Genomic DNA, 20,541 nt, shown 5'->3' with positions numbered 1-20,541 from the left:
AGAGATAAAAATATTTTAAAATAAAAGTCAAGTTAGAAAAAAAGTACAGTTTCAAACAGTTTAAACAATAATATTACGAATTATTACTTAACAGATAATTCAATATTTTCAAACAAAAATTTGTTAATGGCGGTAAAATCATGTAATTGTTTTATTTTGTCACAATTCAATTTTTATGATATTAAAGGTATACAAAGTCATCGCCATTACAGGATAATTTATTTGTTTGCCAAAAAAACATGTGGTAGAACGTATTAAAGCAAATATCTGAGGGATTTTTTAATAACAGCTTAAATATCTATCAATTAATTTTAAATTAACTTTGCCTTATTAGTTTTTTAAAAATGCATGCAAAAGAAATAAGCGGGAAAGTGGTCGAAAAGTGGGGACTTGGGAATTTCAAACGAGTAAAATATTTGTTAAAATGTTGCATTGAATAATTTGGTCATAGTTTGTATAATAATTAAATATAAATTAATTAAATCAACCAGATTTTGACTGGTTATTTTCCAAAGTAAAAATTAATGTTTTTTTATCTACTATGTTATTTTATATCTTGGTTATTCATATTAGAGGTCATTTTAAATTAAAAAAAATTTACATTCTAAAACCACATTTATTTGTAAAAGCTTAAAATTAGACAAGAATTTTTTGCTTAAATTAATCTATTTAAACTCAAAATAAGTATTTCAAATGATTTTTTATTTTTTTGTTGAATGTCTTTACATTTTAGTTATTTTCAAGGTAAATAATGTGATTTCATTAAGAAATAATAAAATTTCGTCTATAGAGAATCCCGTATCAATTTTAAGTGAATTAGGAGAGTATTCAGTTAATTTAAAAATCACTGAATTACAAAAAAAAATTAATTTCTGTTCATCATTGTTACTTCAAGCAAACAATGAATTAGTTTCAGCAAGGTTGAAACTAGCAAAAAAAAAATCCAATTCATGTGATGATAATAACACCCAAGAAGAGTTAGTAGACGAACTTTCTAAAAGAGTTCAAGAAATTGGTTTTGCATGCAATGACTTTTTAGATTTGCTATTGTTGAAAAGAATTTACTGTTTTAACAAAATGACTTTGGAGGATGAAATTAGAACAGAAATAAAAGTTAAAGAGAAAATAGATAATATTGTTAGTAACATGATAATTAAAGAAGACAATGCGCCATTTATAAGGTCACTGATTTACAAAGCTAAATGTCACGTTTTTCAGGCGAATGAACATTGTAAATTGCTTACAAGTAAATTACTTTTCTATATGGCTGTCACCCCAAAGGAAACCGTCGAGAATTTCGAAAATTTCAAGTTAGTGGATAGAGAGGTGAGTACAAAATAGTAGGTGAGAGTACTAAAAACGATAATAATCGAGTCTAAAGAGAATTCAACGAAATTAAATTTATTTTAATTCATAATTATATCTAATTTAACATGTATTAGAGTATAGTTTGGCGCCAAAATTTTTTTATAAGGGTAAAGATTGACCCATTATAAATTATTATTAAAAAAAAAGAAGGAAAACGAAGTGATAAGATAGAGAATAAAAGATAAGGATTGTTATTTGTTTGTTTAGTCTATGAATAAATGCTAGAAATTCAACTATTATAGAGATTTTTATCTCAAAGTTGAATTTGATTATTTATTTTCATTATTATTAGGTATATTTTGGTAATTATAAGTGAAAGGAGGAAGAAAGTGGAAATGGACAAATTATATGTAAAAGTTTTGGACTTAATTAAAAAGATTGATGAAAGAGAACTAGACTATATAGATATTTTGATGAAAAATGAAATCTACTTGTGGCAGAAAGATTTAGTAATGAACTACGAGGAGATTGCAAAGAAATTGGAAAAGCAAAAGGATTTTAGAAGAAGATATAAGCTAATGACAAAGTTCGTAGATATTGAAGGGAATTTTCCTCTAAGCAATAGCGATGCTATTAGAAAGAACCATTTAAGAAGAAATTTACCAAACTTTAGAAAAAAGTACGAGTGGAATAACAACATTTGGCTCCCTAATGAAATAAAAAGGCTTGAGAAGTTAGTTAAGGTTCACTTATTTAAGTCAGTTTTGGAGGTGAAAGTAAAACTAGGAATTCATGATTTTAGGTTTAATCACCAAGATTCGCAGGATGTTTATGACGAAGATGTTTCAAGTAAAATGATGGAGCTGAACAAGCTACTACTCAATTTATCACAGAAAGACACTAATTTTAATGTTGATGAATACTGGACAGAGTTTTGGAACTTAGTATCTTTAGATTTGGGTAATAGATGTGAAAGAACTGGAAGAGACTGTCAAATTACTTGGTATCATTTCATTGATCCAAATATTAATAGAAAACCATGGGAAAAAGCTGAAGACCTTCGTCTTTTGGCTTTAGTTTCAGAAAATGAAGGTTTTAATTGGATTAAAGTTGCACAGGAATTAAATACTGGCAGAACTCCTTATCAATGTATTCTAAGATATCAAAGAAGCTTAAATAAAAATTTGATCAAAAGCTCCTGGACTAAGGAAGAAGATGAAAAACTGTTATCTGCTGTAAAATCTCTTGGAGGATTTGACCTTCTTGAACTAAACAAAAGAATTACAAGTAAATGGAATCTTGTTGCAAATCTTCTTCCGGGCAGAACTAATCAACAGTGTAGAACTAGGTATGTTCGGAGTTTAAAGAAAGATCTAAAACATGGATCTTGGTCACTATATGAGGATGTTAGACTCCAATTCGCCTATTTCGTATATGGAAGCAACTCATGGACCAAAATCTCAAGACATATTAAAGGAAGAAGCGATTCAAAGTGCAGAGAAAGGTATATGAACATGCTACTACCTGATATTAAGAAAGGAAAATGGACTGAAGAAGAAAACAAAATGCTAATTCTAGCTGTTAACAGATTTGGCCCTGGTAACTGGAGCCTCATTAAAAACTTTGTAATAGGAAGAACAGATGCAGATTGCTCAAAACAATGGGAAAAGCTAGACCCTGCATCTTCCTACCAATATGACATTATTAGGGCAACCCAAAAACACATGCTTCCTCTTAGTTATAAATGGATTGGTCTATCTAGATCAAACCACAAACTTTTGAATACAATACAAAAACAGAGTCAGGGGTTTAAAAAAGATGAATTCATTCAGCCGAAGTTATCCGGATCGGACTTCTTTGTTAAACCCGCTCAAAATATTCTTAGTATTGCCCAATATGTCCTTTCTATATATAATGATAAGTTTAATTCACAAAATGGTCTGTCCAATTTTTCTATAGATCAATTAATTCATCAACTAGAGCAAAATAGGACTAATGACCAGCTTGTGGACCAAATATTGCTTAAGATTCAGCGTTCTCTAATTAATTTAATAAAGAGGAGGTACTAGTTAGTTATTTTTAAATCATTTTTAATTTTATTAAAAATTTTTTTTTTCTCCTATTTTGCCCCTATACCGGTGTTTAATCGTTTTCCCCACATCATGCGCAAGCAATATGCATAAATTACACCGGTATATAAATTTAGCAATAAATAATGTAATAAATAATAAATATATTGATAAATTTAATTAATATATTTATTTAAAAAAAGTGTATTTCTTGACACTTAACTAAAAGTGAAATAATTATTTCCATTAATTTACATTCCCCAAACTGCCACAAAAGCTCTAGGACTAAAGTTAGAGTGGAGCCATTCATACAATAAATTAATCCCAACTTGGGAAAAATAAATGAAGCAATTTAGAATTTAAGTTTTTAAATATATGTTTAGAGTTAAGATTTAATTTATCAATGTCAAAATAAAAGAGCCCAGATTTATTAACGGAAATCTAGATTGACTAAGTTAAATGCGTTCAAAAAGTGTGAAATAACACTGAGGATTGCTTAATATTCAAAAATTTCAGTAATATAATTTTTATTACGAACAAAAAAATGACAAAGTCATTTGGAAAGTCAATTATAATGGCAACAGAGGATGAGAATATAAATGGGATTAACAAGAAACCCGTCTGGATCTCCAGAAAAATCATCTTAAACTTATCTGGCGAAGTTAAAGACGCTAATAATTACCCATCAAATAACTACTCAGGATGTAAATATAGTCTATTCCAGTATATATTTCTTTCTCTTTGGTCGAGATGCAAGAGGTTTCCAATCATCATTTCATTTTTATCATTTATTATTTCATTTTTTGTATATTCAAGAAATAGTGATTTTAAATGGATAATTTTGGGCTTCACAATAATTTTTTCCATTCTTCCATCACTGATTATGGATATTTTTGTATATGCAAAAATAAGGATCCACGACTATAAGGTAAATAGCAGGTATTGCATAGTTTTTGACAGTGACAAAATGGAGTTTGTGGTTTCCAGATGGAGAAACCTCAAAGTAGGAAATATTGTTTGCGTTTTAGATGGTGAACAATTCCCAGCTGATGTGGTGGTTCTTCATTCTAGTGGCAAAAAAGCTTACATTTCTTCTGAAATGATGGACGGTTCAAGATTAGTTAGAACATGCGAACCTACTGGAATCCAGACAGACTTAGAAAGAGCGATAAAGGATTTCATTCTTTCACCTGCTCGAATCACTTGTGATGTTCCTTCTGATGATATTAACCATTTTGAAGGCTCATTAAAATGGGAGGGAAAACCTAGAGCTAAGGCTTTGACAATAGACAATTTTGCACAGATGTTTTCAAGATTGAGGTTTGCAAATTGGGTTCTGGCTATAGTTGTTTATGCAGGTACCGACACAAGAATTGCAATAAGACAACATAGAGCAATAGAGAACAAGAACAAATATAATCCAACAACAAAGCTCGAGAATACTGTTTCTAAGGTCTGTATTGGCCTATTTTTGGTGGCTGTATGTTTGGGGATTTACATTCTCATCAACAAAGATTCCGATTTTCAGGTATTTATGAAAGAGATCGTATCATCATCAGAAGTTGGTTGGAAATCCCAGAGAACACAATGGCATATTATCGCAGAATTTGCTGTAATTTTTAACTTTTTTGTCCCAGTTACCCTTACTGCTATTACTGATATTATCAGGATTATTGGAGTCTTTAGGTTTTCAAGAAATAAAGCTTTAGTTTTTGACTATAGCACTGAGAGTTTAAACGAATTATCTTCGAATAATACAAAGTTGAATAATTTACTTACTAAAGAACCAAGCATTTTTCGGGCTTTAAATAAAGCTCGAGCTAACAACAATACAGATTCAAAAAGTTCAACCTACAACGACTTAAAGACTAAATCCCATGAGAATAAGATTCCTGGTTCCAGCTCGAAGCCTTTGGATGTTATATTTAACAAATGCGATTCCCTGGACTCTTTTGGAGAAGTTGATATTTCTCTAATTCATCAGAACTCTATTATGGAGGCCCAACCAACAAGACTCAAGATCATCAGTTTGAATAATGGCCAAGAGTACATTTTCAAGAAAATTCAAAAAATTAAAGCTTCCCCAAAGTTCTCTATTATTTCAGGCCTGCTTTGGAAGCATCATTCAATTTCTTGGAGAAGGAATGAGATATCTAGATTTTCAAAAGGCTCGATAAAGGTAGTAAGACCTGGAAGAGGCACTTCAATAACTAATTTTGGACTAATATCTCCTAACAAGCTAGAATTGTTTCACTATTTTAGCGTCCTGCTGGCAATTTCCAAGCTTAACGTAATTGGTGGTGAGAATAAAAACTTCAAGTCTGACAAAAATATATCCTTAACAAAAGGAAAAACTCTGAATTTGGATGGTCAGAACAATAAGAAAAAGATCAGGAGGTACTACACAAAACTCTTATTCCAGATTAAAGGCCTCAAGAACGCTCTTGCTGATTTGCCTCCTGATCCAGTTAATTTGGAGCCCAGAGATGCCTGGCCACCTTTACCAAAGGTTAGGCTGAATAATCAACAGAGAAATAGACAAATATCAGTTAAAAGTATCCACGAACTATATAGTATGGGTTCAGGAAGCACAGAGAATGATTTGTGTCTTGATCCACGCCCAAACTCAGAAACACGTAAGAGCTACAGTAGCCACCTCCACCCAGCTTTGCCAATCCATTTGTTTCCAAAAAGGATAATTCAACTACTAAACCACATCATCCTCTCCAATCAAAGGAAAAGAGTGGTTTTAAAGGACATTGGGTCTTTTAATGACCATCTCACTCCCCAGCAAGAACCTCAATGCCCAGAAATAGATAATCAAGTTCAACACCACAGTAGCAAAGATTATCAAGTCTTTGACACTAAGAAGATTCAGATAAGCAAGGAAGATAATGAAGAGATTCTTTATTTACTTTTTAATAATATTGTAAAACTTACCCGAAATTTTTATGGTTGGAATACCAGGAGAAAGTATAAAATACCAAATGAATATTCATTATTAGTAAAAAACCTACTAATGGAATCTATTGATTATTCCCTAGCTACTTGCTTTAAAGGCGAGAGAGAAGACAAAAATGGAATCTTGAGAAGGCTAAACTCTTCAAATGATGGGGCAAATAGCTCAGTAGCTGTCACAAATGAGGAAAGTGAAGGCTTTAACAATAAAGACTCTGTATTGGTTGATATGTTATATGCAATGGCAATTTGTAACTCTACAGTGCCACATTTAAGGATTGTAAAACAAAATGGAAAGACTCCAGATAAAACTTCGAATTCTCATGAATCTTCAGAGATACATCTCAGAGTTGGTGGAATAAAAGAGTACAAAAGAGACAAAATCACTAGTGGCAAGAAGATCAATTACTACCATGAAATTCCACGTGAGATCATCAATAAATCGTTATTTCCTTTCAATGGATCTAATAACAGCAATTCAAGCAACGCTAGCAGTAAAAGTGAATTGAAATTCGGAAAGAGTCCGACAAATATGCTTAAGAGTGACTTAAAAATACCTTTCTTTACCAAAAATAAAACGAATATCATGAGAAAATCAAAAGATCTATCTAGATCTGGTACAATTAATAATGCAAGAATGCTCTATATAGCATCTAAATCTATGAGCATGGGGGAAAGTATGAGCTCAGACTTTCTCAGAAGACCCTCAAGCAGAGTCCTTTCTTCAAATGAAAGCTGCTACTTTGGAAAGTCCTTCAGAAATGACAGAGGTACCGGAAACACTCCCAAACGATCAAGTGGTACAAGAAATAATAGAATTACTCACAGATACAATAAAAATTATGAGAAGCTGCACAAACAAAGGAGAGTTGGATGCCTAAATAGCCATTCAAAGGAAATTATATTGACAAAATACTACTTGAGTTACTATTTCAATGCTTCTCAGTTGGGAAAGGATTTCCAGGAAAACCAGGACCAAAATGAAGTGTATAGGTATCGTGGTAAAGAAACAAAAAATAAGTTTATGAGCAATTGTTGGAAGGATCTCGGAAAAAAATTCAAGAATTTGAATTTTTCGTATAGGATAAAGAGCAGGGAGGAGAAGATTTGCAAGTACAATGAGAACTTCCCAAGATCCTATGTTCAGTATTCTGGTATTGACGAAAATGATCTGACAATAGTACACACTGCAGCATCCTGTGGAATGAGGTTGGTTTTAGTGAATTCCCAATACGTGGTAGTGGAGAGTTTAGGAAGGACAGTCTTTTCGTCTTTGATATACAAAAGTGAGGACAAGTCTAAACAAGAAATTTCCATGATAGTTAAATTCTTTCAGAAGAAGAACGCAACTTTGTATGTGAGAGGAGTGGCAGAGCACATCCTTCCCTTACTTAATCCCTCTCTAATAAGACCTCAAGGTTGTAATTCAGAATTTTGTCAATGCAGTAATCAAAAAATTCATAATAATAGCAATTTAGTAAGTAGTATGGCAAGCCAAAATTATGAAGAACTTACTTACAAGATTAGGAAGTTACAGTATCAGGGATATAAAGTATTTATATTTGCAAAAAAAACAATATCTGAAGAGGAGCTAGCAAAAATGAGCCTTAGACACAATCTGACTGAACAGAACAACGGCTTTAGGTTTTTATTGGACTCTTCTGCTGAAGACTATTTCCAAAAACTAAAGACCAAGCTTGAATATCTAGGTCATGTTGGAATAGAATACAGGATTCAAAATAAAGTACCAAAAACTATCAGGAGCATGTTAGACTTTGGGATCAAACCTTGGTTCTTATTTAATATATCATCTGTTAATTCAATTAGGTTGATGCACAAGATTTTTCCAAACTGTGATAAAATTCCTCTAATCAGGTTGGACAGGCTTCCTTTGAAGAATAAGAGCAAGGCCATGTCATTCTTATCGTCAGTGTATAATGAGCTGAAGATTGTTGTGTCAAATAACTACAGAGTTATTGAGAGACTTGATCTGATTGCAGAGAAAATGGTCAACATGAATGACCTCTCTAAGTTCAAGAATAGTTTTTCAAATGGTGATATGCACAATGAATTTGAAGAAGATAGTAATGATTTTTTTAACACAAAAAAAAAGATTTCTAATGTGGAATTTTTGAAAGCATTGATCACAATTTCCAGCTTAAATGGGGAAATCCAACTCCCCCAACTTGGAGCTGCAGTGGCAGATTACTCAATGACGGATTATTCAGAGACTGTGGGATGTAAGAATACCGTTTACAATATCAACGAAGACTGGCTTGGATGGGGAGGATGTGTATCTGGACACGGAATTCTTAACTCCCTTCCAGGTATTGTCTTTTCAGCTTTGCAGCTTAATGAAATTTTTGAATCCAGAGACTTAATTAACTATTTCTTCTCGGTGGCCCTAATATCACCATTCGTTGTGATCAGTAATGCATCATTTTCCGATATTACTACTATTACAAATTACCTCAAGAATAATGTTTTACCAAGGCCTGTAATACTTGGAATATCTGGAAATACAGGTAACGTTCCAATTTTGTCATCTTGTGACATTTCAATTTCAGTTTCCCTATCAAATGATACTTCTAATAAAGTTACGAAAATTAATAAAGATATTTATGAAAATAAAAGTGATAAGAATAAGGAGTTTAAGAATAGAGTAAGGTTGCATAAGTTGGGAGTCATTTTTAATCTATGGAAGCTGGTTAAAAAGGGGAATAAAAAATCGGTTGAAACTACCAATAGTATAAAATATGCATTGAATAACTACCAAGAAGAAACCAATTCATTAACTGTTGCTAGTAGTGGGTATTTTGAGATAGGGACTGAGAAGAATTCTTATTTGACAAGTGAATCTTTTCTTTCTGAAAAAACGGAAAACAAGTTAAGAGAACAATCCAGCATTTCAATGCAAAATTATACAATTCATGATATCTTTAAAGACTCTGAAAATAATAGCTTCGTGGTCACACCAGTTACTGATGTAATGGTACGTAAATTTCATCAGATTGTTCCACTGCTGACAAGAGCAGGAAGGCTCACAACTTTCAGAATTAGTTTGGCCTTATTTAATAATATATTCAAGCTTTTCTTTCTAATTATTCCAAATTTAATTTTCCAATTTTACTGTGAATGGTCTGGTACCATACTACAAAGGTTGGATATATTAGGTGTATACCTCATATTTTGGACAGTAATACTACCAATATTTTTTGGATATGATGGAATAGATGTTCCAAAGTACTTTTTGGATCTTCCTTATTTATATAACTGCTCTAGATCTGGCTACCACTCACACTGGATTAATTATATTGGTTCTTTTCTTGAATCATTGTTAATGGGTATTTTATCATTTTATTTTTCACTTATATTGAGTTCTTATTCGCCGTACAAGAATGGAATCTCTGCAGATTTTTCTATATTGTCTTCATCCCTGGCAATGTACTGTATTTTGGGAACCCTATTTTCATTTCTGATTAAAATCAAATCCTTTTCGATATCCCTTGTAATGATGATATTGCTCAAGCTTTGCTTAATTATACTAACAATTCTTGTATTAACACTCAAGAAGAATGGATATTACTATATGTTCTATCTTTATGAACTGTATATGCAACAATCCTATATCTTCTTTCTTACTATTCCACTATTTATCTCTTATGTGGTACTTTTTAACTTGATTTGGAAGATGATCATTTACCATAGCTTGCCAGATCCTTCAACTTGTATAAGAGATTGGTGGTTAATTCATATAAACCAGAGCTCAAGAGCCTTACAGAAACCAGTTATCCTTGCAATGAAGAACTCTTTTAAGAAAATGAAGCCAGGACAGTTCCTAAATAATTTATTATTGTTTATCAGAATATCACTCTGGCATGAGTGGATAATGATCAAAAATCACATTCTTCTTGGAAAAGATGGCCAAGATGAATACGTAAATCCTTTCCTATTCGAATTTTTGAAGATTCCGACTTTGACAGATTTTATTGCATCCCAGTACCGTAAGTATTTTATTTCCAAATTTAAAAATAAACTCCAGTACAGAAGTAAGGATGAAAAATCCAACTCTACAAATAACAAAACTTCTGAGGAAAAGAAAGATATGAATGAAAATCATCACCATATTGTTCAAGTAACACTACAACCCCAAATAATCACCTCATCCCAGTCTAAAAATACCTACCAAAATCAAATCATTTGTAAAGACCTTTTTAAAGAAAGATCTCTTGAGTCGGAGATCACAGTTAAAAATCAGACACAGAACATTTCAGTTAGTAATATATCAAGCAAAAAACCCATAAAGCTCTTCAAACCGATTGAAATTAATTATTTTGGTGATAACCGAGTCTTTATGGAAGAAGGGTCTTTTGAAGAATGGAAAAGGCGGGTAATTTTGCATGCAAACATAATTTGGAATCCCAAACAGATATATATGCGAAGTGTTAATCCGGTTATAAAGGAACAGAGAATGAAGGGAATAAGATCTTTACAATTTGCTCAGAGTTTGAGAAAGTTTTCTTCTAGAGAGTTGGAGGATTATAATAATTTCATTTTGTATTATGCTTCATTCTTGTCAGATAATAGGGTTGGAGTGGTAACTGCACCATTCAATGACACAAACTATCCTCAAGCTTTGGGAAATTTGATTTCAATTAACTTTGATGCGGGTTCAAATGAAAATACGATTCAAAATTTCAAAAATGGCAAAAATTGTGAAGAATTTACAAACACGATGACTTCTATGACCCCACAGAATTCTTCAGTTTATCCCAGAACACAGGAGGCTTCTACAGTCGATTTGAATATTAACTTAATTAATAGTTCTTCAAGTTATGGAAGAATCTCAACGTTTTCTGAAGATGTGAAAGCTCTTTTAAATCCTTTTAAATTGACTTTTAAGGTAAATCAATTGGAATTGGAATACCAGATTGAAAGACAGAATGAAGCTTATGAGCACAGAAATTCTTTGAGAGCAGTTTTGTGTGTAATCTCAGCCATCTTCTTAACTTTAGGCCCTTTTTCTGTCAACGTTTCAAACACTGACTTTAAATGGGTTGGAGTACTTTCAGTCATTTTCTGTTCATCAGTTTTTTTGAACTTCGCATTGAGCTACACTTATGGAAAGAATAAAATTAGTGTGAAATCTCAACTTCCATTGTTAATCATAATCTCAGTTTCTTCTATATTAACTTCAAGTCATGGTTTTGCTTTGGCTGCAATATACCCAATTCTATCCTTTATTATTTTCAGACTCGGATTTATTTCTGGAGTTTATGTAACAATAATTGGGTTTTTGAGTGTTATTCTTGGCCAATTCTTATGGGAAATGCCAAATTCATATTGGATAAGATATTTACCAATATTGCTTGGTATTAATACATTTTGTGGATTTCTTGGGTACCGATCAGAATTATTATATAGAGCACAATTCTTATTGGAAACACATACAAATGACTTAAGACAAAGACAGAGACAAATTTTAGATACAATGCTTCCCTCTTTCATTGTTGAGGGACTTCTAATTTACCAAAGGAATAATTTAAGTTTCTCAAGCGAAAGTGTTGAAGATAGAGGTACTGTATCAATATTATTCTGTGATATTTACGATTTTCACAGCATTGTTGCAGTTTTACAACCAAAAAAGCTTATTTCACTTCTTGATCATTTCTTTCTTACACTAGATTGTCTAATTGACAATTATAATTGTACTAAGATTGAGACTGTTTTTGAGACATATTTAGTGGCTTCTTGTTTGGATCCTTATGATAAAACTTCAACTACATCTGAGAACCTGAAAACTTCCAAGAACAAAAATGAGCTTAATCGTTCAAAATCCAAAAAGCTTTTCATTAACAGAGCTTTACGAGACATTATTAATCTACTTAGATTTGCTTTGCAAATGCACAAAATAGGGTCATCATTCTTCTATGAGGTTCCACTCAGCAAAAATCTCGATCTTGTACAGCTTGAGACTGATAATCTTATAAATGGAGTCACTAACCTTACAAATACACCTTATTCTAAAGACAGACAAAGCAATAATAATGCTTCCTTCATATACACTGGTCAAGAAATGACTCTTAAACAGCTTAAACTAAAGATTGGTATTCACTCTGGAAGAGTTATCTCGGGAGTTGTAGGCACCAATAAGCCTCAATATGCTCTTTTTGGAGATACTGTTAATACTGCAAGTAGAATGAAATCTTCTTGTGAAACTGGAAAGATCCAGGTAACCTCGATGACCCATGATTTGGTTAAGGATATTTCCATATTAAAATGGAAAGAAAAAAGATCTTTTGTTAAAGGCAAAGGAATGATGGATACTTTTACTCTAGAAAGAGTCTCTGGATCCGCTTATCCAAATTATACACGTATTATAAAACAAGAAATACGTGGAAAGGGAGTTGGAGCTGTTCAGATTGGAAATTACCATATCAAGAGCTCTTCTGATTTTGATATTATGGCTCATGATGATGTTTTGATTAAATATCTTAACATGGATCACGAAGATGATGTTTCTAAACATCTTTCAAATTCAGCTTCATGTTTGCGTTCTACTTCTAAAAACAAGACTTTTGCACAAGTAGGAGAATCTGTATCTTCTATGCTTCCCAAAAATTCCGTTTCACATGAGAATGAGAGATATGAAGGTCGTTTTCCTCAAGAAAATCTTTCTTCATCTTTAAAGCAAATAGAAGAGCCATATACCCACACTAATCAAGAGTATAGGGAGGAAGTGGAATATGATAAGGAGGAGAATACTGGTGATCCCTCTCATGTTAAGTTCAATCAGGAACCTGAGGACCAAGATTTCACTCTCTTAAATGAAAACAGTTCTAAAAGCAGATGGAATCTATTCAATAATCAAACTTCTAGCTCATTAGGATTTTTTAAAAGAAGGGGGAAAGAGTTTAAAGAGGTTGCTTCCCCTGATAATCCTTCCAAAAATTATTTTCAAATGACTAAACCTAAAAAGAAAAGAATGAGAGTAAGAATAAGAAAAACAATGAGACCATCTTCTAAGTCAATTTCCCATAATTCCTCGTCAATTAATAATTCCAAATTTGAAAGAAGTAATTCCAATTATATAAACTCTAATGACCAAAATAGAAAAGAACCCTACAATCAACAAAATGGTGTGGACCGATGGAAGAAAGAGAATATCTCAGATTTAATGAGTTTCACTCTTGGTTTCAAAAACAATGAAATTGAACAAAAGTACCTACTTACCTACTATTCAGATCTATCTACCCTTAAAACTATTGAAGAAAGTCTTGTTATTGTTGTGGTTACTCTTGTATTGCAAACTTTAATATATACAGTACTACCATGTGGTGAAAATAAAGAAGGAATCTCAGGATTTAGGATACTTTGGACAGTTAGAATAATCTATATATCATCTGTTTTTCTTTCATGGTTGGTGTTGTTTAGTACATACACTAACTATCAAATTCAGAGTTCAACAGGAGCTGGGACAGGATTAGCAACAGTACCAAAAATAGGAAGAAGTACAAGAATAAGTAAGGAAGCAACACAATTAAATTTTGAAAACAACAAACATGTGGGAGGTCCTATTTTATTTTTGAATGCAGTACTGGCAGGAGGAGCATCAATGTTGATGCTTACAATATTATGGCAATTTACAATGGTAGATAGTTCTATATCTTTGTGGTGTGATGAGGAAGTTCTTGAGCTTTTACTTTTGGCTACAGTTCATCATAATGCTGGTTTGCTTTTCAGATACATAGTTTTGTTTGATTTGTTGATTTTATTCCTTTTATTGACCATTTTTTTAGTTGGGATTAACATTAACTTGGAAGGAATTGTGGTATATTGTGTGGCACTATCAATAAATGTAATTGCAGCTTATTCACGAGAAAAGACAGGAAGAGCAATTTTTTATGGTACTTTAGTAGCAGGTAATTGTGAGCAAAAAGCAGAGGAACTATTGGTTGCAATGCTTCCTAGAAAAGTTTTGTTAGATTTCCAAGAGGATAAGTTAAAGTTGGCATATATTCACAAGAATGTTACTTTTTTGTTTTCAGATATATGTGGGTTTACTCAGTGGGCTATGTCAGTGGAGGCGGAGAGTGTAGTTTGCATGTTGAGTAGTCTATATGCTCAGTTTGATGATTCCCTTTCTAAATTTGGGCTCTTTAAACTTTTCACTATTGGAGATGCCTATGTAGCAATGAGTGAGCCAGAGATTGATCCTTATGAAGATAAAAATGGAATATTTTCTTCTCAAAAGATGAAGAAGAAGATTAAGGACTTGCAAGCAAGTACAAACTTAGGAACAACGGGTTTGGGATCAGGAGGAGGTGGATTAGGACCAGGACCAGGACTAGGACTGGGACCAGGGCCAGGACCAGGATTAGGAGTGGGGCCATTGGCAGGGCCAGGAGGAACATTAGGAGTAGGAATGGGAGGAAGCTTAGGTTTTGGATTGGGGATTAATCGTAATTATTCAGCTAGTAATTATTTGAGCCACAGTAATTATTTGAGCCATAATTCTTCTTGTAGGAGTTCTTCCCCAACTGTTTTAAGCAACCCAACCTCCAGCAAACCGCCATCGTCATCTTCATCTGGAGCAAGTAAGGATAACCAAATTTACAATCTGAATATATTTCAGATGGAAGGCTATTCCCCAGCTGAAGGAGCTAGAAGAAGTATTGCAATGGCCCACGATATGTTGCAGAAGATTGCCTTTGTTAGGGAGAAGCTATCACTTCCTGAACTGAATATGAGAATTGGACTACATTATGGAGGATGTATTGGGGGTATCGTTGGAAGCTCTAGACTTAGATATGAGGTTTGGGGACATGATGTAATTATAGGAAATAAGATGGAATCATGCGGTGCTCCTGGAAATATCACTATTTCAGGACAATTACACGAAGTTTTGTCAAAGAATTTCAGTCACCTTTTCAAATTCAACTATATAGGAAAAGTTTCAATCAGAAAGCAGCAGATTGACATGTATAGGACGAGAATTAGAAGAAATGTACAGCTAAAAATTAGCAAGGTTTCAAATTCGGAGAATATGTCAAATTTGATTAAGAGGAATATTCTTTACAACAACGAAAAGAGGATGGAGATTTAAGGTCAGGAATTAGTTATTTGGTTAATACTATATATATTTATACCTTTTGGATGGATAAAAGAATATACCCAGTACAGGTATCAAGATTATTATAATTTTGGGATGAACAAAAGCGTGTAGATTCCGGTATGGGGGTGGTAACGTTCTTTTGGGAATGATGAATACAATCTCTAAGTTCTAAAAGTATTTGGAAACCCCCATCTTTTGTTAATTTGGAGAGATTTTGTTTTGTGATGAGTAATGTGGCTTTTTTAGATTGGTGATCATACTCTTGTTTTGAGTTATGATCTCCGAAATTTATTGGTAAGAATGACTTTAAATTAAGATGTATTTTGTCATCACGCTCAATAAGAATCTTGAAATTCAGGAATTTAAATATTTGAACTTTATATTGTTGAGTATTGAGCCGAAACATTCTTTTATTTGCATTAATTTGTGATAATATGAATCTATGGTACTGGTGATTATTTTGAAATGATGAAAGAATGTTATTGCTATAGGGATAATAGTGCATATCATCTTTCTCTAGTATATTAATCACTTTAATTGGTTGACTTTCTTGATTCTTTTTAATTTCAACTCTTATACTGTAAGATCTTTCTTTTTGATTGTAAAAATACTTCTTTGCATATCCTCCCATCATGTAGATTTGCATGGACATCAGCCTGATACTCATTGTTGCTGGTTCTTCAAGGCTGATTGTTTTCTCCACTCCCAGGGTCAGGGCTTGTTTCTGGCTTCGGCTCTGTTGCTGTTGCTGGTGATTGTGTTCGTGTTCGTGTTCGTGTTCTTGTTCGTGATCCTGATCCTGATCCTGATCCCGATCCTGATCATGATCATGTTCTTGTTCGTGATCACGTTCCTGTTCGTGATCATGTTTGTGATTGTGTTTGTGTTCGTGTTCGTGTTCGTAGTCGTGCTCGTGATCGTGTTCCTGTTCTTGTTTCTGTTCCTCTTTTGCAGTACTGGAAGCTATTTTAAAAATTTGAATTTCTTCCAAATCATACTTAGAGTGGACATTCTCAAAACTTACAGCTGTTAAACTTTTTAGAAGGTCCACTGGCCACTCTATGACAATTCTCTTTGAAGGAACAACAAAAGGCAAATCATCAAAAGTATCAGAATCATAATCTTTGTGTGATTTTTTATGATTCTCCGTTTCTTCTAAAAACGGTACCGATGAATTTTTCTTTCTCACTTTTCTTAATGCTTGCTTTTTTTTCTCAAGCATTAAAGAATCTGGTAATAATTCAAATCCTTGATATTTACTATTTTTCATCTGTACGGAGTTTTGGAATTACTTAATAAAACCAGAGTAAACACATATAATCACTCAATTCAAAGAATGTGTAGATAAGTAGCTAAACTTAAAATAATAAAGAATAAACCAAAAGAAAGAAAAGTGAGAAATTAAAAGAGGGAAAAATGCAAAATAGTGTGGGATCTCCTAAATTGTTAAAATTTCTTATTCATTTTGATGTTGATATTACTCTTATCTTAATTATAATTTCTAATCTTTTTATTTAAATGACTTTTCATCTTATAATTTCTCAACAAAATTTAGGCGGTATTCCGCGCCTTAATTTTTGTTCTATACCGGTATAAGGTATCAAAAAAATAATTTTTTGTTAATTTAAAAAAAAAGGCGGGTTATTTCTTTTGTTAGTATATTAAAAAAAAATGACTAATAAATCTGAAATGTCAAAAAAAAACTAAATTTAAAAAATAAATTAATAGAAAAATATTAAAAAAAAAGTTAAGAGAAAAAATATACTTTTGTAGAAAGGAAGAATAAGAAAGAAGAGGGAAGGATTTACTTTTTTTTTTTTAGTTAGCATACTACAGTAAAATTTTAGCTAAGCTTGGACGATTAAAGTAATAATAGTAATTTAAAACGGCAATTAGATACAAAATTATGAAAAGGAAATTTCAACAGACAAAAAAAATTGGAGGGAAGAAAAAAAATGATAATGAGGAGATACTATCATCTTCAGATGATGAGTCATTTCAAATGAATAGAAAAAGTGTGGATTACCAAGATCATGATAATCCACGTTTTTCTGGTAGAACTTTAGACTCAAATATTGAATCTGATTCTGAAGATAATAACAATAATGGAAAAAATGAATATTATGAAGATGATGAAGATGATGTTTTTTTTGAAAATGAGGATGAGAAAAAAGTTTCATTAGCAAAGAAATTTCTAAAAAAGCTTGATGCTTTGGAAGATAGTGAAATTAAAGCAAGCTTAAATAATTTAGAGAACAAAGTTTCTCAAAGGGAAATAGCTGATAACTTTAATATAACAGGTGATTCTGTATTTTACAAAGGTCATAAACTTAGTCCAACATGTGTAACTTTAGATAATGATGGAAAAACTGCATATACAGGAGGAAAAGATTGTGCTATAATTAAATGGGATTTAGAAACTGGAAAAAAAATGATTTTTCCAGGTAGTAGAAAAGATTTTGAATGTGGTGGGCATTTTGAACAAATTAAAACAATATGTTATCACAAAGAAACTAATCTGATTTGTAGTGGTGGAGAAGATAAAGTTATAAGAATATGGGATCATAGAGTACCAAAATGTATTGAAAGGTTTCATGGTCATACTAATACTATTACTGGTATAGTTTCAGAACCTAATTCTGAAATTGATCAAATTATATCAGTATCTTTTGATAAATCACTTAAAGTCTGGAGTCTTAAATCAAGATCACATATGAATACTTACTATGGACATACAAATAAGATTACATCATGTGATATGATTCTTAAAGACAGACCTTTTACTGGTTCTGAAGATAATACATCCAGATTGTGGAAATTATCTGCTGATTCACATTTAATTTTTTATCCAAATAATAACTCAAATGTTGATGGTTCAAAATTGATTGAATCTCCTATTGATTCTGTTTCTTGTTTAAATAATGTAAATTATATTACTGGACAGCAAGATGGCACTTTACATATATGGTCCCAATTTAAAAAGAAACCTTTATTTACTAGTAATAATTTACATAAAGGAGGCATATACTCCATTAAAAGTATTCCATTTACTGACTTATTCTTTACTGGTAGTGATGATGAAGAAATTAAAGCTTGGAAATGGTCAAACCAAAATAACAACATTTCTCTTATTAATTCTATTAAAGTTAGTGGATTTGTTAATGATATTTCAGTCTCTGATAAACTGATTGTTGCTGCTATTGGACAAGAACATAGACTTGGTAGGTGGAATTCTATCAAAAACTCAAAAAATGGATTATTAGTTGTACCTATTTCTTACTATAATTAATAAGGCCGACATATTTTTGTAACTCTAGTTTTAAAAATTTTACCTATAATTGCTTATATATTTTAATCCATTTATTTTTTATTTATCATTTAAAGTGTCTAAATTAAACTTTTAACTGGCTTTTTAGCATTTCATTCTCTTCGTTTAGTAGTTTGTTGTCAGACTCTAATTTGTCCAAATTTGATTTTAATTCTGTTTTTAAATTTATAATTATGAAGTTAATTTTCATAAATAAGATAAGACTACTCATTTTTTATACCATTTTTATAGTCCATTCCAAAACTTACCTGTTAAGTCATTCTGTAGCTTTAATATGCTCTCCATTATCTCTTCTTTGGATCTTAATTCTTTCTTCTTCTCTTCTTCTTGCATCTTTTAATTTATAGTTACAAAATTGTTGTATATATTACTTTGGTTTATCCTTAATTATTTATCTCCTTTTTTTTCCACTTAGCAATTAATTTATTTTTTTTTCCCCTATAATGCATGGAAAGCCCGCCTTTTACATGTACTTTTAATAAAATAAAAAAAAATAAAAATACAACGAAAAGTATGAATGGGTGAGAGTAATTTGTCAGTTTGGAACAAATTAGACTTAATAATGTTTAATTACTTGAAAAGTATGAAAATGAATGAATTTTTTAAAAAAAAGTTTTACATTTATTATGTATATATATTGTAGGAAAATGATTTTTGTATGCAAAATTATGTGGGTTTATTATTAAATACTAATAAAGCAATTATATTATATTAAGACTTATTTAAATTAGTAGATTATACTATAATTTCAATTAAAGAAAGAAGAATTCAGGAAAAGAATGCTTGGTTTGAAGGCTTTTCCAACACAAAACAAAAACCTAATTTTCACAGGAATTGGATCAATTAATAATGGTATTATCATTTTTTCTTGGTTTGATAGGATTTCAAGTTTAATTAAAGATAAGGTAAGTTTTTATATTGATCACAATGCAAATATGACATGGAGAAAAAATTTGTGTTTGGGATAGAAAACTATATTAATAATAAAGATTAACGAGATTTTTATAGAGGAGTTAAAAAATAAAAAAGATGTTAAGACACTTAGTCCAAGAATCGAAAAAGTAGTTAAAGTTGAGGAAATAGAATGGAAGTTTTATATTTGGATACCTCCTTTAGAAAAGGGAAATATTGCATATTCAGTATGCTGTAAGAATGAAAAATATCCACAAAGGTTAATTTACTCATATTTAAGAGAATTAAACAAATCTACTTTGAGAATTGAAAGAATCAATGAAAATATTCCAAACAAAACAAATGAGTTGAATGGAATAAAAAATTTCAAGCAGGACATTAAAAACCTTCTCTCAAAATATGATGACTATGAGAATTTTAATGAAATCGCTCAGCTAGAAGGCTCATCAAAAGAAATTGTCAATACTATACAAGATAACATCCAAATTCTATTAAATAATAGGGTAAGTCTGAATCTTTTTCTCATATGTTTTATCTATCTTAACTTTTCAGGGGATTCTTCAAGCATTAGATGGACAAGCTGAAATTCTTGAAGATGAAACAGAATCATTCCTACAGGAATCTGTTAAAGTTAAGAAAAAGTTCTGGTGGAAAAATGTTAAATATACATTCATTCTTGGCTGTATAATATCACTAATATTTATTGTGGTTTTTGCTAATTTGTTCAATACCATATTTGGAAATGGAATCAGTCTTTTGAATTTGCTCAAAAACTGCTCTACTACAAGCAAAGCCCATAGTAACACAAATAATAACATAATCCTTGCTTTGTAATGATTTCAAATATCAGG

General features: G+C 31.5%; 6 protein-coding genes across 6 annotated transcripts; 5 read left to right on the top strand and 1 right to left on the bottom strand.

Moving 5' to 3' along the window:
• Positions 1-693: 693 nt before the first annotated feature.
• On the top strand, positions 694-1,341 carry cubi_00925 (uncharacterized protein; the record flags this gene model as incomplete). The annotated part of the gene is made up of 1 exon (XM_029017937.1): positions 694-1,341. The coding sequence occupies one exon, from the start codon at positions 694-696 to the stop codon at positions 1,339-1,341; it is 648 nt and encodes a 215-aa protein (XP_028872888.1).
• A 362-nt stretch (positions 1,342-1,703) lies between these two features.
• Positions 1,704-3,377, top strand: cubi_00924 (SNAPc like transcription factor; the record flags this gene model as incomplete). The annotated part of the gene is made up of 1 exon (XM_029017936.1): positions 1,704-3,377. The coding sequence occupies one exon, from the start codon at positions 1,704-1,706 to the stop codon at positions 3,375-3,377; it is 1,674 nt and encodes a 557-aa protein (XP_028872887.1).
• Positions 3,378-3,921: 544 nt separating this feature from the next.
• cubi_00923 (uncharacterized protein) lies at positions 3,922-15,441 on the top strand (the record flags this gene model as incomplete). The annotated part of the gene is made up of 1 exon (XM_029017935.1): positions 3,922-15,441. One exon carries the CDS (start codon positions 3,922-3,924, stop codon positions 15,439-15,441), a length of 11,520 nt encoding a protein of 3,839 aa, XP_028872886.1.
• Positions 15,442-15,478: 37 nt separating this feature from the next.
• Positions 15,479-16,720, bottom strand: cubi_00922 (uncharacterized protein; the record flags this gene model as incomplete). Its single annotated transcript, XM_029017934.1, has 1 exon — positions 15,479-16,720. The coding sequence occupies one exon, from the start codon at positions 16,718-16,720 to the stop codon at positions 15,479-15,481; it is 1,242 nt and encodes a 413-aa protein (XP_028872885.1).
• Positions 16,721-17,356: 636 nt separating this feature from the next.
• cubi_00921 (uncharacterized protein) lies at positions 17,357-18,739 on the top strand (the record flags this gene model as incomplete). Its single annotated transcript, XM_029017933.1, has 1 exon — positions 17,357-18,739. The coding sequence occupies one exon, from the start codon at positions 17,357-17,359 to the stop codon at positions 18,737-18,739; it is 1,383 nt and encodes a 460-aa protein (XP_028872884.1).
• An 818-nt stretch (positions 18,740-19,557) lies between these two features.
• cubi_00920 (uncharacterized protein) lies at positions 19,558-20,524 on the top strand (the record flags this gene model as incomplete). Its single annotated transcript, XM_029017932.1, has 3 exons — positions 19,558-19,683; positions 19,747-20,193; positions 20,243-20,524. The coding sequence occupies 3 exons, from the start codon at positions 19,558-19,560 to the stop codon at positions 20,522-20,524; spliced, it is 855 nt and encodes a 284-aa protein (XP_028872883.1).
• Positions 20,525-20,541: the final 17 nt, after the last annotated feature.

Source organism: Cryptosporidium ubiquitum (genome assembly GCF_001865345.1).
Source record: "Cryptosporidium ubiquitum isolate 39726 chromosome Unknown contig_2, whole genome shotgun sequence".
In the NCBI taxonomy this organism is placed as follows: Eukaryota; Apicomplexa; class Conoidasida; order Eucoccidiorida; family Cryptosporidiidae; genus Cryptosporidium; species Cryptosporidium ubiquitum.
This window is presented reverse-complemented; position numbering and strand designations above follow the sequence as displayed.